At 40.1% G+C, this 22239-nt stretch overlaps 3 protein-coding genes across 7 annotated transcripts in view; 1 reads left to right on the top strand and 2 right to left on the bottom strand.

Annotated features, from left to right (window-relative positions):
• mlxip (MLX interacting protein) overlaps window positions 1-9523 on the bottom strand; it is a 15817-nt gene extending 6294 nt beyond the window's left edge. Inside the window, exons 1-9 of one of the 4 annotated variants that reach the window (XM_074669529.1) lie at window positions 8926-9523; window positions 3999-4105; window positions 3574-3659; window positions 3317-3406; window positions 3141-3182; window positions 2556-2796; window positions 2370-2459; window positions 2097-2191; window positions 579-1155 (exon numbers count right to left, since the gene is read on the bottom strand). In XM_074669529.1, the coding sequence (XP_074525630.1) occupies window positions 579-1155; window positions 2097-2191; window positions 2370-2459; window positions 2556-2796; window positions 3141-3182; window positions 3317-3406; window positions 3574-3659; window positions 3999-4105; window positions 8926-9251 (1654 nt within the window). In that variant the 5' untranslated portion in view covers window positions 9252-9523. The remainder of the gene's footprint in view (window positions 1-578; window positions 1156-2096; window positions 2192-2369; window positions 2460-2555; window positions 2797-3140; window positions 3183-3316; window positions 3407-3573; window positions 3660-3998; window positions 4106-8925) is intronic. The other 3 variants (XM_074669532.1, XM_074669530.1, XM_074669533.1) reach the window with 3 other exon arrangements.
• On the top strand, window positions 9029-22239 carry LOC141789952 (rab5 GDP/GTP exchange factor-like). Of its 2 annotated transcripts, XM_074669537.1 has the most exons (10): window positions 9029-9149; window positions 10260-10368; window positions 18721-18907; window positions 19224-19351; window positions 19670-19821; window positions 19907-19976; window positions 20058-20193; window positions 20282-20376; window positions 20805-21061; window positions 21154-22239. In XM_074669537.1, exons 3-10 carry the CDS (start codon window positions 18750-18752, stop codon window positions 21574-21576), a joined length of 1419 nt encoding a protein of 472 aa, XP_074525638.1. In that variant the 5' UTR covers window positions 9029-9149; window positions 10260-10368; window positions 18721-18749; the 3' UTR covers window positions 21577-22239. The 2 variants fall into 2 exon arrangements, with proteins under 2 accessions (XP_074525638.1, XP_074525637.1); XM_074669536.1 differs by lacking the exons at window positions 9029-9149; window positions 10260-10368 and adding an exon at window positions 16982-17218.
• cfap251 (cilia and flagella associated protein 251) lies at window positions 9940-16564 on the bottom strand. Its single transcript, XM_074669528.1, has 20 exons — window positions 16264-16564; window positions 15941-16081; window positions 15705-15814; window positions 15509-15617; window positions 15141-15221; window positions 14969-15046; window positions 14841-14876; window positions 14456-14724; window positions 14171-14347; window positions 13842-14089; window positions 13606-13757; window positions 12782-12955; window positions 12480-12664; window positions 12259-12373; window positions 11537-11700; window positions 11366-11456; window positions 11123-11266; window positions 10781-11009; window positions 10546-10647; window positions 9940-10404 (listed from the first exon to the last, which is right to left on the bottom strand). The coding sequence occupies exons 1-20, from the start codon at window positions 16423-16425 to the stop codon at window positions 10277-10279; spliced, it is 2895 nt and encodes a 964-aa protein (XP_074525629.1). The 5' UTR covers window positions 16426-16564; the 3' UTR covers window positions 9940-10276.

The following is a 22239-nucleotide window of genomic DNA, read 5'->3' as shown; positions in this document are numbered from 1 at the left end:
ATTTCATACGAAAATTAATGTAGCGTTTATTTTCTAAATAAACATCTCCTCCTGCTTTGTCCTCTGACTTTCACACTTGTGAAGGTAATAAATTCTAGTAAAAAGAAGTCTTAACGGGGCTTTCTCTTTTGAAAACAAGATTCAGACCACAAAAATGTTCAATGTAATTTGATTTATTCATATAATCTATCAAAAAAAGATAAGCCGTTCAGTTTAGGAGATAAGCAGGAGCAAAAAATGTTTGCCTGGTTTCAGCTTTTCACTGTGGGAGAACATGTTGTAGTAGGAGGCCTTGGAATGTGCCTCTAAAGAATTGTTTAAGTAAAAATTGAAATATCCTCTTTGTTTTCTGCAGAGATGATTTTGAACCAGAACAGAGCCTTACATGCTGTCCAAAGAAAGAAGACAACAAAACAAGCTAAAGAAACACACATCCGTTTGTGTCATATTACATCTGATCGCTGTTAGCGCTATCTTGTGGTAGTTTAGTTGAAGTGAAACAGAATTTGGAAGTGTTAAATGCAAATTTTCTTCTAATGCAGAATAAATGTCTCAACCTGAGCTTAAGCTCCACATACCTGTGAGGATGAGGTGAGAGGAGGGGATTGTGTTAGCAGGAGCAATCCTTTGCACAGGGCGGTTCTTGTTGGCACTTGTTGGCTGTAAAAGGCGCGGCAGGGCAAAAGTTTGTGACTGCTGCACAGGAGCGGCGGGCAAAGAGGCCATGGGCTGGAGCTGGGACGGGAGAGGGGGGGCTTGTGTGGGAATGGAGCCATACTTGGAGCCATGGCTGAAGGTGGTGGCAGCGTTACTGGGTGTGACGGTCGAAGAGGCTGTGTGTGTGATCACAGTTGGCACCCCAGTCTCACCCAGTGCTGAGGTGTTGTCCATGGGGGAGGGCGCCATGGGTGCTGACGAAGTCATGTCCTGACCTGAGAGGCACTGTGCCAGAGAATCATGGGACATCTGCTGGGAAGAAACTACAGTTTCACTGGGTGCCACCTGCCCAGGAAACAGAGACATGTAGTTTTGTACAAAAGCAGCATCGCTGCCGCCTGCACGGCTGGTCTGACTGGCCATGGGAGAGGGGATGGGCAGGGGGCCAGGAGGGGAGATGTGGTTGGTGTTAAGTTGCATAGAGGAAATAAGCTGAGCCTGGGATGACAAAGGACAAGGGAAAACTTAGTTTCTGTTTGATTCAGAACAAAATGATTCAGAAGAAAAGCTGTCATTTCATTTAGCCAGCGCCTTTTTTATCTGCTGGTGAAGATTGTAGAAACCAAAGTGTAGTCCTGGAACACTAAATTTTAATGTGATATTCTGTCCGCATTAAAAATGTCAGATAAAGAACAACTCATCTTTAAATATAAGTACATATTTGTCTTTTCCAGCTGATGCCTGCACATTTATTTCATGTCAGGTAGGTGCAAGTTGCAAAAAAATCAAGTTGGGGGGAATCAGCTTCATTTATAATTTTAAAGTTGGACAAATCCCAAGGTCAAAAATGAATGATACACCCACACTTTGAGAGGAGACAATAGACAAGGTCATATTACAACTTGTTCATGTTCTTCTTATGTTTCCTGTTGAGCTAAATAACAGATTGTACCAGAAGTTTGGGGTTTGAAAACAATCCATGCTCCGAGACTAAGCCAACATAAGGCTTTGGTATGATTTTGTTACTGTGATCTTTTTGATCAAAGAGGTTTGACAAAAACCTCCAGAAAAGCTGACTCTATGGACCCGGCAACTCTGGTAAGTACTTTCTCCAAAATCTGGCAAAATAAACTACTTATGGTGAGGATTTCAGGATGAAAGCAGCTTGAAAAAGAAGCTGTTTGAATAGTACATAAAATTAATGAAAAGCAAATTGAGAAGTCAGTAATGTATGAAAGTGATATGTGAACACATTTTAGTAATATTATTATGTTAAATTGTTTTTTAAGTGGCTAAATTAAACTCAGGCTGATAGATGTCAGAAGATGTGGCAGAGATCCTCACAAACTGACCAAAAACTAAATCAAGGGGAACAAAAGGTCTTGCACAAACTTACATGAAGGTGCTGTGTGTGTTAGCTACTGTGGATTGGTGTTTACCTGAGGCTGAGAGCTGCTGCTGGGTAGAGGGGTGACAGATGGTGCAGTGGGGGAAACAGAGGGGAAGATGGGCTGACGGAGGCTGTGAAATAAGTCTGGAACAAGAGTCTCTATGTTAGCTAGAGGTTAGTAAAACCACACTACTGTTTGGGTTTAGTCTAAGCCAACTGCTGTAGCAGAGTTACAAGAACATGTGTGCTTGATCACTGTAAAAGGTGCACTATTAGCCTGTGTGCTGCTCTACTGCTTTTATGGCTAGTGCCTTTTTAATACCTTGCAGTGGATCAAAGGAGTCCATGAAGTCGAGGTTGGGTTGTAAAGGGATGAGTCCTGGTTGGATCATGTCTGCATTCCCTGCATGAGCTGAGGAGGGTGAGACATGAAGGGGGAGAGAGGAATGATAAGCCTGAAGAAGTGTCCATACTGTTTGAATGAGAAGACAGCAGATCATTTTCTCACCTATTTCCCTTGGATTGGGCCAGGCTATAGGCTGGTGTGAGGCCAACGTGGAGAACAATGTGTCTGAAAACTCCGACATCAGAACATCCATATCGAAGAGAGGGTCCATTTCCATGGGGGCAGGTGTTTCGTTGTGCTTACGAGGCAGACGGCGTGAAGTCATGTCTTCATCCTGATAAAAGGAGACACGGAGCATGTCTGGAGAGATTTCCCCAAACAGCGACATCTGCTCCGCTGGTCCCTTTGAGTTTTCAAGATGCAACCATTGAGCAGGTTAATAATACACACACACACACACATGCAGTGTTAGGTACAGCCACTATTAAAGCCAACACAATTCATAAATTTGTTTCAAATAAAACCAGTGAAATGTCATAGAAGATACATTTTGTGTCTTGAAGCAAGTTACAAGCCAAGTTAGTTTACAAAGTATCTTAGGTGTAAAGTCAATTTTATTTGTTCGAGAGATAAATACTGTGAGGGTGACTGGGTTAGCAGGGGTTAATATCTTTGGTTTTAACATGTGGCTGAATAATTGCTGAGTTTGTGTGATTTCTGGATTGAGCGTGACACACTTCTGCATACCTTTAACAAACTGGAAAGGTCATCATCCTTGTGCTTCTGTAACTATAGAAAGACTTAGTGAGTGCCCACTACATACATATTCAAGAACAATAAACAAACGTAAACCCTGAGAGACACCTACATATTACAGTGTATCTATAAATCAGTACATGTATAATAAAATAATAATAAATTACCCTTTTCTTGAAATATGTTCTCCACTTGTGATATTCTCTTATGGCAATTTCAATTTTCCTTTTCCAACACTTCCCCTCTGCGACACTGGCCTGTCCAATAAAAAGGGACAACAAGGGAAATAAACCCAAGTGCACAACAGCAAATGGCACACAATAAGGAAGTAACGAGGGAATGTGAAACTTCATGACGGAACAAGCACAGGACAATTATAGAAAGTTAGTTTTGCAGACATGATACCACTCAGTGAACACATTACCTCTGCAGGACGATTGACGTCCAAGTCTATTGTTCCATCCAGGGGAGTCACAAAGTGACAAACAGGGTTTGCCCTTCTCGCCACATCTGCAGGTAGAAAAATGATCATGCTATCACCTTGAAAATGACGTTTCTCTCTAGATACAGATTAAATATATTAAAAACAAAAGAGAGGAAACACAACTTCCAATCTGTGCCCCCTTTTTCATCTGAGTGGTTATTTCCTGAAGTTATGACTTTCAATATGCTATAAAATATATATTATAGAAACTGTTGATTTATTAACACAAAGAACAGAAGATCTGAAGCCAGATCCTGTTCCCAATCTGCAACTTGGTTAAAGAAGTGTTACTTCAAACTTTACACTGAACAACACTGTCTACAGTTTATGGACACATGCTGACAGAGAAGGTGTGGTGCTCTTACACTGCATGTACCAGGCTCTCCATATGGCGTTGTTGAGGCGGATCTTGTCTCTCCAAAGCAGTTTTAGACCTTTGAAGTTCTTCCATTTTGGAGACACAAGCTTCCCACTGATGAGTCAACAAAAAAAAATGAGCAAGGTCATTTCTCAAGTGATCACAGATATTTTATGCAACAAATATGGGGAGCAAAATTTTGATATTCATTCAAACATCACAGATAACCGTCACAGAAAACGGGAGATATCAGAATCTGCCCAAGACGTCCTCTGATTGGAGGGATAATAATGAGCCTGATACCTTTGATGGGTGCGTGCTGAAACACTGAGCCCTCCTGCATCACTCAGCCTGAGGTCAGACGGTACCATTAAATGACAGGATTACATGTCTAATGACTGACACTTTTACTGACAGACTGGCTTGAGTGTGACTCACACTGCCGGTGCCTCAGGCCCTAGAATACTCTACCTGCTTTCTAATTCCCCAATTAAAATAGTTCATTAGAAAAATTAGTAAAAATGTTGATCCATCTACTGTAACATGATTCCTTTTCCCAGAGTGTACAATTTGACCTCACAAGAAAATACGGTACACGTCAGCCAGACAAACTATAACACATAATTTTTTTTTGTTGGTACTATAAACTGTAGCAAAATACTGCTCAAATCTATAAAAGACAGTTGTTTAGGAGAGGGATCATTCCTTTAGAAATTAGAGGTATCCCAGTCGGATATTGATATCGGATATCGGTCCGATATCAGCAAAAAAAACAAGTATCGTATTGTATCGTATCGGAATGCATCTAAAATCTCCGATATAAGCAGTTTCTGTTACCCATTGGTTCATAATAAATGGGTCAGTTTTTCCTCATACCTATTGTTGCTGACTACTGTTCTTTGTTTGAATAATATCACTTAATCAAGCCTTTTCTAAAATGACAGACATACTACAAAATAAGTAATAAAAGTATGCATGTTTAATGCTGATATCGTATGGGATTAATATCGGTATCGGCCAATACTCAATGATGCAGTATTGGTATGGTATCGGAAGTAAAAATGTAATATCGGGACATGCCTAATAGAAATGTAAAGAAACCTCTGGATATTGTCAAAATACCCTAATACGTGTATTTTTGACAGCAAGGCAGTGTGTGGGAGTTTGCTAGCTATCAAGCTAATGTTTTTTCTTTGAATAACTTCAGCATATTTTGTGATGTCACCATAGACTAAATGGACGTGGTCTCCGTGACTTCACCTGTTTCTGAAATGGGGTTCTGAAGCAAGTTGTTGGCAGGAGCCATAATGAAAATGGGGCGAACTTTGTGCCTCCTCGCTGCCAGTCAATCAGCTGAGCTGTGCATCTGATCGACTGACAGAGTTGTGATCTGAATATCTTTTAAACTGTAGAGTTAGAAAAAAATTACACCCCATACAGTGTGTGCTGTTGGAGAAATTAGCTATCAGAGGGGGACATTTTTTGTTCCAGGCTGTAAAAATGATTATTTCTGCTGTGAAAATGGCTTTTTTGTCTTGGTGTGGATGTGACTTCTGGTACTTCTGGAACCAGCCTTAAGCAGACACTTGACAAACTGTAGATTTTAGCACTTACACATTGTTTCATATTTTTAGACTCCTGTGTTAATTTTCAAAATTAAAAATTTAACACAGGAAAAATAATCTTCATGGTATCAGTTAGTAGTTTAAATTTATATAATTAGACTGAAAGGGTGAATAAATGTTATTCGTTTGTATGTGGGTGCCTGCTCCTGCATATATCTGAACCCCAGTAAGGTTGTCCTGGATGGAAACAAGTTTGGACACCCATATACAAACTGTCACCCTGAAAATCAAACATTTTAATGAGTTTATTCAAACGCAAGCATTTTTCTTTATAACTCATTTTGTATAAGAAAGGAATTTACCAAAGTAATGAGTAATAAAAAATACCAATCCTATCTATTTAACAGCCTGTCCCTCTAGCAACGCCTCCTCCCACTGCCTCTGTGTGCTCAGTGTCTGTTTGAGTACTTTGTTGGGAGAGCTGAGTCTGTCATAACAACTATATGAGTAGGTATGTAGTCTCGCCTGGCACGACAGAGAGAGACAGCGTTACAGGGGGAAAGTTCACATAGCCTTAGTGTAAATAAATAGACCCCACTTCTTCACAGATGAATGACAACAGCAGAACAGAGAGCAGTAGTGGTGCTTTCCTGGTCTATAAATAGTCTTCCTAAAGAATCCAGGTTAGTGCCACTTGTAAAGTCAGAGGGAATCCTCTGAGCAGCTGGCTCTGCACCAGCACTTCAGTAACACTTCAGTAACACTTCAGTAGGGTTGTTACCAGAGAACCATGGGTAACATAATACAAGCTCCCGTTTTCAACGACTTACCTTTTAATTTTTTAATCCAACTGCAGTTTTCATCCTTTGAGTTGTATCTTAATTATCACAGTACTTTCATTGTTATAAAAGCTCAATCACTGATCAAATTCCACCGTCCTGGATGACCAGAATCTCACTACAACAATCTTCACTCAGCTTGACTCAGTGCTCATCTTGCCCAAAGAGTTTAGGCAGCGATGTATACTCCACCATATAGAACATATCTGTTCACAACACTCACCTTAAACCAGTGTCAGAGAAAGCTCATATCTACAAACCACAGAATCAAAACCAAAGTCATAGAATCGTCTCACTTCTTTAAGCCATGATCAGGCTTTAAACTACATTAACATCTGTGACTGTGTGCATGAATGGTTGATGGTCTCTGCATGTCTTGATAGATTTGCATCCTGTAAAAGGTGTACCCTGCCTCTAGATCAGTGACAGCTGGGATTGACTCCAGCTCCTGATGTGGTTAGAGGTATGGATGATGGAGGGGTCCTGCAGGAATAGAGTCTGCGCTGGTGGCTGATCTACTCTGCTGCCCTCCCTGTGGCGGCTCAGTAGATTATTTTTGTCAGTATGATTTTATTCATCTTATACAACAACGAGTAAGCAAGTCAGAATCTGCACCTTGGCCACAAGACAAAATGCTTGTGTGGTTATAAAAGAATGGCGTCAGTGCTGTCAGGTTGCACACCCAAAGCAAAATTGGCAAGACATATATCAAAGTTTGTCTGGAAGCTTGTTTTGACCAAACACAACAGACAAACAGTTTGTTCCAAGTTACTTCTTTAGAGCACTCCATTAGAACAAAGATCCTTTCTTCACAGCCAAAGACAGTGATCTAAGTTCATCAGACCTCATGTCGACTTACATAATGCCACAACAGTCTCTACTTGGCCCACACATGTGAGGTCTGTGTATTTTATTGGATTAACTCTGTGAATTTTTTTTTATAGTTCTAACTCAGAACTCAACGTGGGAAATATTGTACATTTTATTGCATTTTTGACTGGATTTTAAAAGTGAAAGCATATTTTTTTAATGTTTTTAATTTGGATTACTGGAATGCCAGCAACCAGTAAAACCATTAAAGGGGACATATCATGCTTGTTTCTCCTTTTCACTGTGCCAGACTAGGATGCCTGTAAAGCATTTCTGCCCTCAGTACAAGTCATTTAGTTCCTTCATTGCCCCACATTAGCGTTCTCAATATCCTCATTTTAGGCCATTCTGAAGATCTCGTTGAAATGCTCAGTTTCGAGGATGACCTCCAGTAACCTCGCAACATCACAGCCTTTTGTGCTCTGATTGGTCAGTTCTATCAGAGGGGCGGAGGGGGTAGAGCCAGGGGGCGGTTTTTGCAGCATGACAGTATTTACGATATCGCCACATTGAATGGAGCAGACTGAGCGAGTTTGCTGTTTGCCAAAACTTCACCGTAAGGTATTGATAGCACTAATAAAATGGCAGAGTGTAGGATACGTCCTTTTGTATTGGACCCCGAGTCAGACCCGGACGGTTCTGCAGCTCAGGAGGAAGAAAATCCACCTCGACACAGATCATCTCAGGACGCTTCAGTGTGGTGAGTCAAACCGGTACTGTAACATGTAGTTTATACGTTTATACTCGGCTCTTGGTGGGTGTATCCCTTGGTGGCGGTTGTGTGACTAACATCACAGAAGAGGAGCTGCTTTATCAGATTACTCCAATAAAAAGAGAGAGGTACCTCGTGTCGTCACGGCGGTCTAAATCTCGAAGCCAAATGTCAATGACCTATTTACAGAGGCATCAAATCTCGTTCTAGGATATCAGAAAAAATATATATCTCATTTTTTGAAAATTCAGGGGGTGTAAGGTCTTGTTTTTAGTTTCAGTTTATTTCGGACAAATAAAACAACTTTATCATTTTATATGTAAGTATTAAATCAGGGATCAGCATGATATGTCCCCTTTAAGTTGGCAGAAAATAAGAGTTGAGCGATGTGAAGTTGGGGTGCCGACTTCGTTACAATAAATTTTCCCTTTTTATGCAAAACTGGTAAAGACACAAAAAGAACCTCTCTAAATTACATAAACATCTATCTTTACTATACCTTTACTATAGATTTATTGCATTTGCTTCTGTTTTCCTGTACTATCACTATGATAAAGGCATGTGTGGTGGGCCCCCCAGCTCTTAACTTAAGTGAGTCTTCTTTGTTGTATATTTCAAAACAAGCAATGTCTCTTAGCTGCATGAAACCCTAACAGTCAAGTTGGTCCACAGATTTTTCTTTCATACTGAACATTCTCAATGGTGCTTTGAATGCAAGCACTTGAACAAGTCTGTCAACACAACACTTTTCTGACGGATCATGTGTGGCCAAGCAGGAAGTAACACGAAGAGGACACTCGTGACTGCAATCTAAGAGTTGGATGTCCCATGCATGTTTTTTTATTCATTTCTGCTGTGGTTATTATGTTGATTTTGCACATTTGTTATAAATTTGAAGTTAGCGCACCCATGGGAATAGAGGAGACAGACGTGTGTGCTTTCACCCACCTGTACGCCAGAGTCATGCACTCGAACAGTTTGGTGAGGGAGGCGTCAATGGAGAGGTGTGACATGCTCGCCTTCCCAAAGTGGTAGGTCTGACAGGTCTGTTTGTTGACAGTGTCGAAGTCGTAGCCTTTCTTTGGGGGGTGCTCGCTATGGGGCGAGGACACCATAAAGTGTCCGCTGTGGATGATCTGAGACTCCAGTCCGTCGACCCTCCTAAGACCCAGGTGAGTCTCCTCCACGTCCGAGTCGTCATCCTGCTCCTGCTTAATGCACGCCGGTGACCCACGGTACTTCTGCCGTAGAGACATCTCTCCCCGAGTTGCCATGTCGGCAACTAACCAGACAAATAGCTAACGTTAGCCACCAAGCTAGAACAACAAAAACTCTCCCTTTCATGAGGCTCACCAACAGCGCCCGAGGAAGCTGTAGAAGCGGACTCTTTGTTAAAGTTTGTCAACTTCGAGCTGCTGAGTCCGAGACCTCAGTTTACTCATTTTTAAGTGAAGTGTGGGTAGTCCACGGCCTAACTTCACTTGTCTTGGTGAGTATTTGACGTATTCGGAGACCAGCTGACAAAAAACAGCTCGACTCGCAGGCTCCTTCGTCCGGGGCAGGAAGTCCTTTGGTTGAGGCGTTTTCTGATTGGACAGAGTCAGAGCCCCACCCACCAAGAAAGCTCAAAATAAACCCAGAGGACAGGTTCCACATCACAGGGTTTTTTACACCTGTGCTGGACATGTGGCAAGTTCAGGGTAACGAACAGTATATGGGTTAGGGTACGCTTACCGTATTATTATTATTTTTTTTGCGTCTAATTGGACCATAGACTGTATATGATTGGACACAAATGAAAAAACTCAAACCAGAAAGACTACAATGTACCATTATGTTTACATGGGAAAGTTGTCGTTCAGCTCTGTAAATCAAATTTTTGATCATTTCTGTACCTCGATACAAGAAAAACAGTGGTAAGTTCGTGATATGCTGACTTTTTAATTGTTTTATTGTGATGTCTGAGGAGGCAAGTTTCCATATTGAATGAGAAAATAACATCAAGAAAATAGATTTTTGTTTAAAACACAAAAACAACAGCAATATAGCTAAATAAAAGTACAAGAAATAATTTAAACAGAGAACAGCTTCCAGTGTCAGGAACACTTTCACATTGAGCTCTGCCCCAAGTGTGTACAGTATAAGATCTGTGCTGAAGAAACTGACCATAATGTGCATGAAATCATAGCACATTGTGATGTGTTTTCTAATTTTTAGGTTGGTTTTGACAACATTTTGCAGGTGAGAAAGGGGATTAAACTGAATAATTATTTCATTTGCAGAAAGTCTTTTGCTGTCATCACTTTGGAGGAGAGGATCTGTTTCTTTGCTCTGAAGAGGACGGGAAGCCTAGGATGTGATCTGTGAAGGTCTCCATAGATATCACATCAGGTATTGCACACTGCAGAGGATATTCTGGATCTCCACCTAGATACATATGCATGTATGCACACACAAAGACGGTTTTTAAGAGGTTATGTAAAATAACTTAATAATGTCTTTCATGAAGTTGTTTTTTTAACATGGCCTCAGATTCATACATTTGTTCAGATTTATATTTCACTTTACCTTCGTCACCCTCATCTTCCCTCTCCCCCTCCTCCTCATCTTCATTGAGTCCTAAAAGTGTGGTGAAACACTCTGCCACCTCCTCTTCAGTCATGTGTTCTCCTGTAAAAATGATACCAAAATACACATCAAAACATTGGCAACTGGAACAAGGCATCAACATTTCCCTTGGTCATTTCTCATTAACGCAGCCAAAACAGACTTATTATTTACGTCTGAATTGCATGCAGTGTACCTCTGGCCTGTAAGATCTCCAGCATCTCATGTCTCTGCAGAGTGGGCCTTCCTTTATGATCACGGTGACCAAGAACACAAAAAGCTTGAGCTAGCTCATTGGTCGTGATACCAAAAGCAGGTCGGTGGTTTGTGTACAGCTTGATAAACTCCTCCAGGTCAATGTCTGTCACATATTTCCCTGTTTCTTCATACTTGCTGAACTTGACCTCATTATGCATATCTTCAGTCTGGTTAGAAAAAAAGTTGTTAAGCAATATGTGGGTTCAAGTCAACAATGTGAAAACAATCTTATTATATGATTTCACAGATCATCTGTCACTATATTTGACACATACTGTACCTCTTGCTCAGTGGGGAAAAAGGCCAATGCTCTCATGAGGGATGGCACCTCTGACAGGGGGATTTTGTTTGATGCTTTTCGTTTCTCCATTGAGTCAATCCCTTGATGACGGATTTGGCAGAAAAAAAAGAACTCCTCGATTTCCTAAAGGAAGAGAAATGGTCTTTGACTGGATCCCAAAGAAGACATAGGAAGTCTATACTTGCTTCTTCTCAGTTTAAGTGACCCAAAACATTTTCCCACCTTGAAGAACTTGCCATCTCTGCCTCCCTCTAACAGAGTGTAAAAGGGTTCCAGACCCTGCCCTCCTAAGGCAGCCGCTGCATCCAGTGCACTGAATATACAGCAAAACAGAGAATTACCACTGGCTGGAGCACTAGCTAAGGTTTCATTAAGGGTGCTACGGAACCTTACTTTAGGTTTATCTCCCATGATAGGATGGTACAGTCAGATCCTCCTGAAGTGAAAACAAATCTGCCATCACAGGAGCAGGCAAAAGTAGATACTCCTGTTGTATGGCAGATCAGAGCATTTGACTTGAAGGGATTTCCATCCAGCGGCAACTTCTGTAGACCCAACTGAGTAACACACAGTCAGAGAAATAATATCAAATATGTGAATGAAAATGTCTTATTACCAAAACTTGACTCAAAAATGAACACATTATAGATCATTGAATACTTAAAATTGTTAATAAAAAGAGAATTGGCAATAACCCAAATTTGATCCCCTATGTGTTTTAAATGACAACTTAACAAATCTCAACTCAAAAAATGATAACAAGCAGATTAGTATCAAAATAACAAGTAATTACAAGAGGAAAAAGATGCAAGTGAGATAATTTATCCTCGCACAAAACTCTTGAGTGTTTTTAGTGGGAATACCATCAGTATTTACCCACAAAAATGTGATCAGACATTTTACAACAAAGCTAAAAAATCAGCTCCTCTCACAGAGCGTGGCTTATGATTTTGATTTTCAAAAGAATACATTCTGGGGTAGTTTTTTTTTTTTTTTGGACACAGATACTTTAAAACTTTGAAACTTTGGTTGAAAAGAGCAGATTATGTCGTGGAACACCTCAAACACAATGACATTTTGAAAAATAAATGAGGTTAATGAATTCAAACTCAAACCTTGTCGTCTGTGATAAATGCCAGATAATATGAGTTTGACTCTTGTTCTTTGGACACAGGAAGGACGACTAGTTTCTTAATGGGAGAACCATAAGTGGGGCCAAGGAGAGTCTTTCTGTTTGTATAAAACAAATTTCAAAATGTTTTTAGTTGTTTTCTTTGACAAAGGTTGGAGAAATGTTGACATTAAAGTAATTCGATTTTGTTAGCCTTTTACAGACCTGCACATCTTGGTGGTGCTGTTGAAAAGCTTCATCTTGTACTGGTCTGAGGCAACCAGAAGAAATTGCTCAGCACTGAGGGGAGGATACCAAGTCAAACATGTTGGCACAGCGCTTTGCTCAATGCGCTCTGAGCTTAAGATGAGGAGCTTATGCACATCACTGTTTTCCAGATCATACTCCACCTAAGATTCAGGACCACACATGCACAAAGAGGAGCGAGTGAAAAAAAAAAATATAACAGTGCACCACAAACCAGTGAAAATTCCACAGCTCTACTTTTTTCCTCAAAGCACACAGACCAGTCGGCGGTCCATTCCCAGAGAGAGCAGTCTGGGTTGGGTGCTGTCCAGGTGAACACCAAAAAGAAGGTCTGTGATGGGTTTGTAGTGGGACTGATATCTGCCCAGATATGTCCAATGAGAAGAGTCTTCATTACTCTGCAGTCGGAACACCGTCACTGCTTTTCCAGCATCCTAAAAGTAAAAGAGTAAGACTGTCAAAGACTGTCAGAAAAAGTATTGATTTGTTGTGCATGACCTAGTTCAGGGGTGGCCAACCCGCCTGTGGCTAGCGAGCCACATGTGGCTCTTTGCCTTTTTGTGTGCGTCTCTTCAGTCCATTCATCTATATATGTATATATAAATAAATATATATATATAAATGTATTGGGATCAGTATTAACTAGTACTTGGGTGACAAGATTGATACTTAAGTTTCAGTTTCTCTTCTCTACATGTGCTCCTTTCATTGCTCATGTGCTCATAGCTATAAAAACAGATATTTGTCTTTAACCCGGCTCCAAGTACAAATTCAAACATACTTACAAACACATTGAATCTGGCTTTGAAAATTGGAGATGTATTGGTTTTCATATTATGTCATTTCGTTTATGTGTGAGAGGAAGTGTGTTTGTAAGACCATGTGTGATGTGGCTCTTTGTGGTACTATGTTAATTCTTGTGGCTCTTGGTCTCTGACTGGTTGGCCACCCCTGACCTAATTTTTCTTTTCTCTTTGCTTTAATTATACTTCAGACAAATCACAAAACCACTGTTAAAAAAATCAGACAATTATTGAAACAAGCAGTATCCACCTGCACTTAATATTATAAGGGACTCACTTACCGCTGTAGCAAGATATTTAGAGTCAGAGGAAAAAGTAATGTGCTGGATGCTGGCTTTACTGTATTGGAAACACTCATCTGGATAACTTTGCAAAGTTTGGGGATTAAGAATGTGAACTGCTCCACTGCCAAAGCCAACTGCCAGGTATGATCCTGTTTTTTGGTTTAAAAAGAAAACATTATCAGCCTATGTAATGAGGTGTAAGTGGTAACATTCTTTTTGACCTACTGGCTCACCGTTAGGGTCAAAAGTGACACACTGAATCTGCTTCTCTGTCTCAAAGACTCGGCTGCAGATAACCACTTTGTCCCTATAGTCCCACACTCTTAAAACACCCGAGTGGGTCCCCATAGCTAAAGCTGGCTGTTCTGGGTGACAGGCTATTGCTTGTATGGGCTCACTGTCATCCTGGAGTAGCTGAGTGGTACCTTTTTGGGCATCAACGTGTGCAACTTTAGAGCTTAATGTAGCTACAACAAAGTTCCTGCAAAAGAAGAAAACAGCTTTGCCAAAACTGATTGTACCACTGGAGACTGTGTATATTTTATACAGTACGTTTTTCTACCTGAAGATAAACGGTTTTGCTTTCAGGGTAAAGCCCTCCAAGTAGCCCTCTGTGCATTCTTTGGAGAAGGAAATTGAGGCAATGGCACCCAGGTTTAATTTGTCGTACAAAGTGAGAAGCCTGAATTTTTCATCATAAAACTTGATATGGCCTCGAGTATCACCAGTTACAAAGCAGCTGTATGGTGCAGTTGGAAAAAAACACAAAAAGCATGATTAAAAACAAATGAATTCAGTGTTTCTTTATAAAATTAAATAATAAGTATGTCTGTATATGTATATGTACCTGTCGGTCACAGTAAAAGCAGTGACTGGTTGTGTCTGAATGTTAATAAGGGACACTCTATCTATGGGGAGACCTTCTTCTGCATCTAAGTCTTCTATCACATCCCAGATCACAAAACCACCCTCTGCAATTGCCGTGACAATCTTGGAAGGTTCCCTCCAGTGGAACACAGACAGCCCAGACATGGGGATAGTTTCAGCTTCAGCAATGTCAGGAGAAGGCAGAGGACATTTAGAAGCTTCTGAAAAACTGGTTGTTGCTTCATTTAACTACAGAAATGAAAACAAAAAAAGAACAGTATTTATGTAACTTATTTCAACAGAGAACAGAAACACCTCTGTCAGTTTGAAATCATCCTCCAAAAAAGGTTTACAATGATCTTTACCAGCTTAAGGGCATGTGTTTGCAGACTTCCCTTGGCCTGGAAAAAAAAACAAAACTGGTTATCGCAGAAAATAAGTTCATTGATGTGTTTTTAAGACATCAAAATTCAGAAAAGAAAATACCACTTACTGTGCTGTGAAATAACACCCAGCTTTCACTGCTGCTGAGCAGCTGACTGCTGTCATTTGGATTAAAAAGGATGTAACACTGAAAGACAATCCACAGCTTAGGAGTTTGAATCTATGGATAGCGCACTGAAACAGTTATGTAAAATGTCATTGCTAAGACAAAAGAAACTTACCTGAAAGCCATATTCAGGATTCAGTTCAGTAAACCACACAGGCTTTTCTGTTTCATTTGTCCAATCCCAAATACACATACACTGTGTGAAGATTTTAATTTGGTTATCATTACATGAAATTTTACCCTATAAAGACACGCACTACTTATGCATCGAAATGTTGCATAAAAATAATCACCAAGGCAGTTTTATTCCAGGTGTTGTTGAATATATAAAAACAATTTAATTAAAGGCAAAAACCTTGAGGTTTGTGATTTTCAGGGACATAACAGTGATGTAACACCTTAGATAAAAACTCCCAGTCATAAATTTGTCTCTACTATCCTCCAAGAGAGCAAATGCATAATTCATCATGATATCACACCTACCTGAGCAGACTCCGCCCCAAGGGTTACCAGATATTTTGTGTCATTGGAAAATGCCATTGCAAAGACACCCCTCTCAGGGTGGCAATCAAACAGCGTATGCACAGGAATGCTGAAATATTTATCAGAGATTGTGTTAACAATTAAATCAAAAGCAGATATACATTGGGAATCAAAACATAAAAAAATGATTAGCTACCCAGAGTAGGAGTCCCAAATGATGACTGTACATTCCAATCCCACATCAGCTGTTGCAATCCAGCGTCTGTCCTCACTCACACACATACATGAGATGGGGTTGCAGTGGCCCTAAAAAGTTAACATGTTAACTGCTCTAAAAGGTATCTAAAGCTCTACGCCACCAGTGAACTCATGTGAATGATGACGGCAACCTTCTAAGTTTGTCACGATATGAAACATATCTTCTTTTTTTACCTGAAGTACATGCTGGGAGTTTGAGGTGTGATTGTAAATGAGCCCAACATTAGCTCCAGCGTAGAGGACCACCAGCTCATCATGGTCTTGCAGACAAAAGGCAGGAATTGTAGGAGCTCTCCCAAAAACCCATTCCAGTGACTGAATGAAGAGAAATATTCAGTAAAATTATTATTATTATTATTATTGTTGTTGTTGTTGTTGTTGTTGTTGTTGTTGTTGTTGTTAGACATTTGAGTTTTCATTTTTTTATTTGAAGTGTTTTATTTTAAAGTGTTTTTTTTTTTTAATTTTGTTTCACAATGTGTAAATCACCCACTTACCAGTGAATGAATTCCAGCGTGAGTTGTCTTCTTTTGGAAAAGGGTTTCTCTGGTCGCAGAGTAAACCTGAGACTGCTTAGTCTTCTCGTCTACCTCAGCCTCTATTCTTTCCTTGTCTCCTTCACTCTCTTTGCACTCATCCTTGGCTTCTGCAGCAGACATTGCGTCCTAAAACACTTTTTTAGACGATAAATCTCTTAGTATTTCATGGGTTAACTCCACAAAGCCTTCTATAAGCTAGTTTTAGAAATGAACTATCACTCTGGAGTCCCAAGCGTCCGGTTGCCTTGGTACCGTTGAGCGGAGGACCACGAGCGCTTGAAAAAAAGCGGTTCCGGTCAGCTATTTCAAAACAAAAGCCCTCACCACTTCTCTGCACCCACCAAGGGCTCTTTTCATTCTTCCCAGCATCAATAAAATTATATGTTTCCCTTCCTATAGATTCCCCTGATTTCCCTCTCTCTGTTATTGGGCTGAGTATAAATGGACGCTGAATCATAGATTTAGACAAAGTGATCAAGAGGTAAAAAGGTGAAATTTGCCTTGGCTTCAACATTTAGTTATTGTTGTTGATTTTCCGCCACTTTGACACTTACATTGAAGCCTGTTGTGGTTAAACTGTATTGTTAAAGGGTAAAGCTTGCTGTGATTTAACTTTGAAAATCCAACATTGGTTAAATCCTGATATTTCCACTCCGCCTTGTCGCACCATCTTTCCGGTTGCACGAGGGTTTTGAAGCAGCTGACTTCCGGCTTGTCCATCGTTCGTTTAACTTTTTATTTAGAAAACTTTTTCATATTCTCAGAGTAAGACAAAATCACATCGATTGTGGACTCCAGGTTTATCGTTGTTGTCTACAAGTTGTGACCAGACTGAAAGGATTCAGACTTTAGATGGAGAAAAAACTACCAGAAGAAAAAGCTTAACTCAACGTAAGATTTCACCAGCTGACAGGTGAGGAGACGTCGAGAAATAAAATAACAATCCCGTTGTGGGTACATTTTTTCAAGCTACCAGACGGTTTAAATTAGTGTATTATTCGACGGTGTGAATAGCCTTAAATAATGCGTTTGTTCAACACAGAGTTTTTAGCCGCTGCTGGTGGTTCTTATCTCCGATCAGCTGACAGTCAGCCACCGCAGAGCTCCTAAACTGGGAGCTAACCGCATTAGCCACCACTTAGCTCGTACACTGTTATTCTTGTTCTCTAAGAGAAATTTGAACTAAAGTTCAAAAGTACATTGTAAGTTCGGCTGCTGTGAAGTGTGTAGCTGTATTAAATATTCTGTGAAGATTCCCAATCACCCTTAATAATAGTTCACAGTCACATGAGAGCAGGCACAGGAGAGGTGCAAAGAAGAAGAAATGAAAACGAAATAATGACATTAATCCTCATGTAGTTAAAACTTTTTAAAGTAAAATGAAAGTGGGGTTTTTGAAGTTTCTTTTATGTTTCTGGTTAACAAAGTGTTTGGTGATTTTTTGTGTAATTTACATCTGTGTTTATCAAACGTACACTGTTATGAGCAGGTAAGACACCTATTTTATCTTTTGTGTAGGTATAGTTTTTAACGCGGAAGTGACCGTCTCAAGTTGAAATACCAGAATTCACTCACTTGCCTTCAGGATATTATGCAACGACAACTGTGGGCTGTATACGGCGTTCTTGTGATTAAAAGCAGGGCTTGACATTAACTTTTTTGCTCACCAGCCACTGTGGCTAGTGGTATCCCTGAGTTACTAGCCACTCAGTATTTTTACTAGCCACAATTTGTTGTTGGATAATTATGTTCAATATGATTAAAGCTGATGATGACATGCTAAAGTTTACTTAAAAAAGATTTACAACCTCTTTAAATGTAAATGACCCCTATGCACACTCAAAACAAGACTACATCAATGTTAAAACCCACAGGTCCTTAATCAGGTATTCAGCTCTGATAAAGTTGTGTGTAACATTATGCTCCTTTCATATGAAAATATTCAGTCTATTAAGACATAGTAATTAAAACAGTAGTTTGTTATTGCTTATAATAAAATGGTAAAGGGGATTAATTGAACTGATAAAAACTCAACAAGAGACGCTGTCTGCTTAGATATTTATTAACGATTGTAATCAGAAAATCATTGCTTTTTTCATGAGAATGACAATGAAGGAGAGGTAGATTAAATTTCCTCAGAGCTTTCATCATCAGAGCCATCTTTTTGCTTGTCTCTCTGCTCTATGTTTGAGATCAAATTCAACCCGTCAAAGTGGCCAGTGGGAGTGGCGGTGTTACCAGCCACTGCCGAAATCAACCAGCATTTGGTCGGTTGGCCAGTGTTAATGTCAAGCCCTGATTAAAAGGGATTGCAGTGTTCAGTTGTGCATAAATATCTATAGTCAGGAACAAGAGACAGTTTGAGTCCCCTTAAAAGCTTTAATTTTATTTGTTGACAATGTTCATTTTCATCAGGAAGGAGACATATATGTGAGAGCTGTGCAATGTGGACAGAAAAGCAGAGAGGAATCAGAGTTTCTCAGCAGGAGCTGCTCTGCAAGAATGCCTGTGGATACTATGGAAACCCTGCATGGCAAGGGTTCTGCTCCAAGTGCTGGCGAGAGAGGGCTCGTCCACCGGTGGCTCAGAGACAAGAGACAAGGTGAATCTGCTGCTTGTTAGTGTCACTCATACACAGAGGAGCATTTATATCATGACACTTTCAGCTTTCAACTTTCAAAATGTTTTGAAAGCAAGGTTTTCAAGTAGATTTGTAAGGATTACCACAGTAATGCTCAACTAATTGCCAACACATGTAATGAGTAAATATTAAAAGAATCATCATCATCGTCCTCATCATCACAGATATATGTTGATAAAGCTTACTTCTAATATAGCATTGTCTAACTATCACTTTGAAGAAGTTAAAGTATTATTTTCAGTGTAATGTGAATGACTACTGTTGTTATGCTTCGCAGGCCGAACAATGACGGAACTCCTCTCACCTTCTCCAAATTTGAGGAGAAGAAAAGCACAGAGAAAGGTCGCCGAATTAACACCATGAGAAGACTCTTCTGGGGCAGCCCATCACCTCCAAAACGTCAAGGTACAGCACTGTTGTTCCCCCGACTCTATCAGGTCAACAGAGTGTCTGTTAAATTACTGTACATGTTGCCTCAGCATTTTAATCTTAGCATCAGCCTCTTAGCCACATTTGGTTCAGGACTAAATAAAAGTTCTCAGCACAGTCCAACATTGTATTAAAAAAGGAAAAGAATATTCTTTAGATTTCAACACTCAAAGTATCTTTTTCCGACTGGTGCAATTAAAAAAGAGCGTTTTAAAATACTACTACTTTGTGAATGCCTCAGTTAAAAAATATTTATGAATTTGTGTGGAATAACACCAAATCTCATCCCTGCAGAGTCTTCTGAGAGCCATGCAAACGTTTTAAAAGCCTTCCAGAGCCTAGAGCCTGGGGACTTCACCGGCTTCCTTAAGATACTTCGGAGCCCTTCCTCTCAGCGCTTGCAGTCCAGATGTACAGCCTTCCTCAACACCATGGAAGCTTATCATGTACTTGTCTCATTAAGGATTCTCATTACTCCTCTCATCTCTATGTTCCAGCTGTTCTGACAGTGAATTGTTTTCATCTTTGCAGCATCTCCCAGTGCAGAAGCAATCAGATCTTGTGCAAGATTTCTACCAGTCTTTTGCTGAATATTTTAGCAGTGAGTATAAATCAGTTGCACTCTTTTTAGACTGTGCTCTTAAGACGTTATAGTATTTCATGACCTCTGTTTTGCTTTTAGCTTTTCCTGAAGCTCAAGTCACTCAGATAATGGGGCATGTAGAGAAGTTAATAATGACACGGCTCCACAAATGGGTTTTCTGCCACGACAGCTGTGATGATGAACAGAAGGATTTAGTCCTCCAGAGAAGAATACGGTAATCATTTTTAGGAAGTCATGATTTTGTTAATGATGGAAACATCTAACCTTTAACCCTGCTTGACACTAATATTTTCACTTTGCAGCTCCCTAAACTGGGTAACTCCACAGATGCTTTGTGTGCCTTTTCCTGGTGAACCAACCTCAGTCACAGGCGACCCTTTCCTGCCTGCAATAACAGGTGAATCTCAGGTGCAAATCTAAGGCAACAAATTAACATCGAGGGTGGTATATGTATTTGTTTTCTGAAGATAAGTTGGATGTGAGGACTATTGATATGCTGTAAAAAAGTTCTGAACAGAGCAAGAGAGTCTGAGGGTCATAATATTTTTTAGAGCATGGTGTATTTGTTTATACAACAGTGTCAGGCTAAATGTTTTGTCTACACAGTCTTATGCTTATTGAAAGTCTTTACAATGGGAAAAACATTCTCCTTTTATCTTTGTCATAAATTAACCGGTTATTATTTCCTTTGAATGTTACATTATTAAGATACTTCCAATAGACAGAGGGGCATGCTCTCTGTAAATTGTGAACTTACTCTTTATTAATAAGTATAGTAATACTGATAACTTTTTCTATGTTATTCTTCGCTCTTTTTTTGAACAGCCATCATCGAAATGGATGCCAAAAGAGCACCTCAAGACAAGCTTGCATGCGTATCAAAATGCAGTCAGCATGTCTTTGAAGCGCTCTCTACCTCCAACAGTGAGCCTGCTAATGCTGATGACTTCCTGTCAGGTCTGGTTTATGTGGTGCTAAAGGCAAATCCACCTCGTCTTCACTCCAACATGCAGTATGTGTTTCGTTTTGGTCTTCCTCACAGTCTGATGGCAGGAGAAAGCGGCTACTATTTCACAAACCTGGTAAGTTTTTAGCACATGTACTCCTCCTGTTTATATTCCAGGGTGGGTGAGGTCTGATGAGCTCATTCCTCTGCCTGTTTTCCACGTTTCAGTCTTGTGCAGTGGCCTTCATTGAAAAACTGGATGGACCAGCGCTCAACCTCACTCCAGAAGAGTTTGACGGCTACATGCTCCATCAGCGGGCTCCATCATCACAGGCAAAAAATAAGAGGCTGCAGATTGCAGGTGACACACAACACCTGCTGGAAGAGCTACAAGGCAGACAGGAGAAGCTTGACCAAGGGATGGATGCTCTCAACATGCAGCTGCAGGAATGGGTCCAAGCAGTTAATTTTCAGCTAGATGAAGCAACAGCTCAGTTTACTCTGGTGCAAACAGAGATAACAGCTCAGGCTGAGCTTTCACTGGTTTCATCCTCCTCATCCAATAATGACTTACAGCAAGGGTTAAGGAAGGAGCAGTCTGTGCAGGTGCTTAAGGATGAACACGAAGGACCAAAAGATACAGACTGTTAGCTACATTAACAAAAACACCTAATCTGGTACTGGACTTCTTTAATCATCAGCACTTTTGTAGGCTGCAAACAAATAGAGATTTATTTTCTGATGCCACATTTGCACAAATTTAGGCCCCAGAAACATGAAGGAAAATTTCTGAAGGAGATTGTATCACAGAGTACACAGAAGTTTTTTAATGACTGTTTTAAAACACGAGTTACACTTGAATCCTGTTGGAGGATGATGGCCAATAAAGCACATTCCAAGTTTCAGTTATGGCTGTGATCATCCGTGATACTTAACCACTCAGGGTACTCAGCACTTCTGAAAATGACCTAATGCTTTAGGAGGGCTAAAACTCACTTTTTCAAATAGGTGACACCAGTGTGTCTGTTTGTAGACTGCTGTGAAAATTATAAATGTGTTTCAGGAGACATAAAATAACAAGTCAGGGTGAACTCATTCAAGTTTTTTGTTTTCTGACGCGTGTAACTGTGTCTGCAAGCTGCCTACATCGTCTTGTAAAGAAAACATTCCTGGTGAAAGACTATTTGACTACACAATTTACTGTTGGCCATTGGTTCACTGAAGGTACTTGCAGTTTATAAATGTTAAGGGTTTCTAAAGAAATTATAGGAGTATATGTAATAATTATTTTATCAAATATAACATTAAAGTTGA

The sequence above is a fragment of the Halichoeres trimaculatus genome, unplaced genomic scaffold (assembly GCF_033239565.1).
Source record: "Halichoeres trimaculatus isolate MK-OKI-2021-1 unplaced genomic scaffold, fHalTri1.1 fHalTri1_scaffold_5, whole genome shotgun sequence".
Lineage (NCBI taxonomy): Eukaryota > Metazoa > Chordata > Actinopteri > Labriformes > Labridae > Halichoeres > Halichoeres trimaculatus.
This window is presented reverse-complemented; position numbering and strand designations above follow the sequence as displayed.

Bases quoted from the DNA above. Each gene is read 5' to 3' on its own strand.
- cfap251 (XM_074669528.1), bottom strand. From the start codon at position 16,425: ATGTCTGCTGCAGAAGCCAAGGATGAGTGCAAAGAGAGTGAAGGAGAC. The intron at 16,082-16,263 runs GTAAGTGGGTGA...CTCTTCATTCAG, and splicing joins ACGCTGGAATTCATTCACTG to TCACTGGAATGGGTTTTTGG. The intron at 10,648-10,780 runs GTACACTGCATG...TCATTTTTACAG, and splicing joins GGAGATCTTACAGGCCAGAG to GAGAACACATGACTGAAGAG.
- LOC141789952 (XM_074669537.1), top strand. From the start codon at position 18,750: ATGTGGACAGAAAAGCAGAGAGGAATCAGAGTTTCTCAGCAGGAGCTG. The intron at 19,352-19,669 runs GTACAGCACTGT...TCATCCCTGCAG, and splicing joins ATCACCTCCAAAACGTCAAG to AGTCTTCTGAGAGCCATGCA. The intron at 21,062-21,153 runs GTAAGTTTTTAG...TCCACGTTTCAG, and splicing joins GCTACTATTTCACAAACCTG to TCTTGTGCAGTGGCCTTCAT.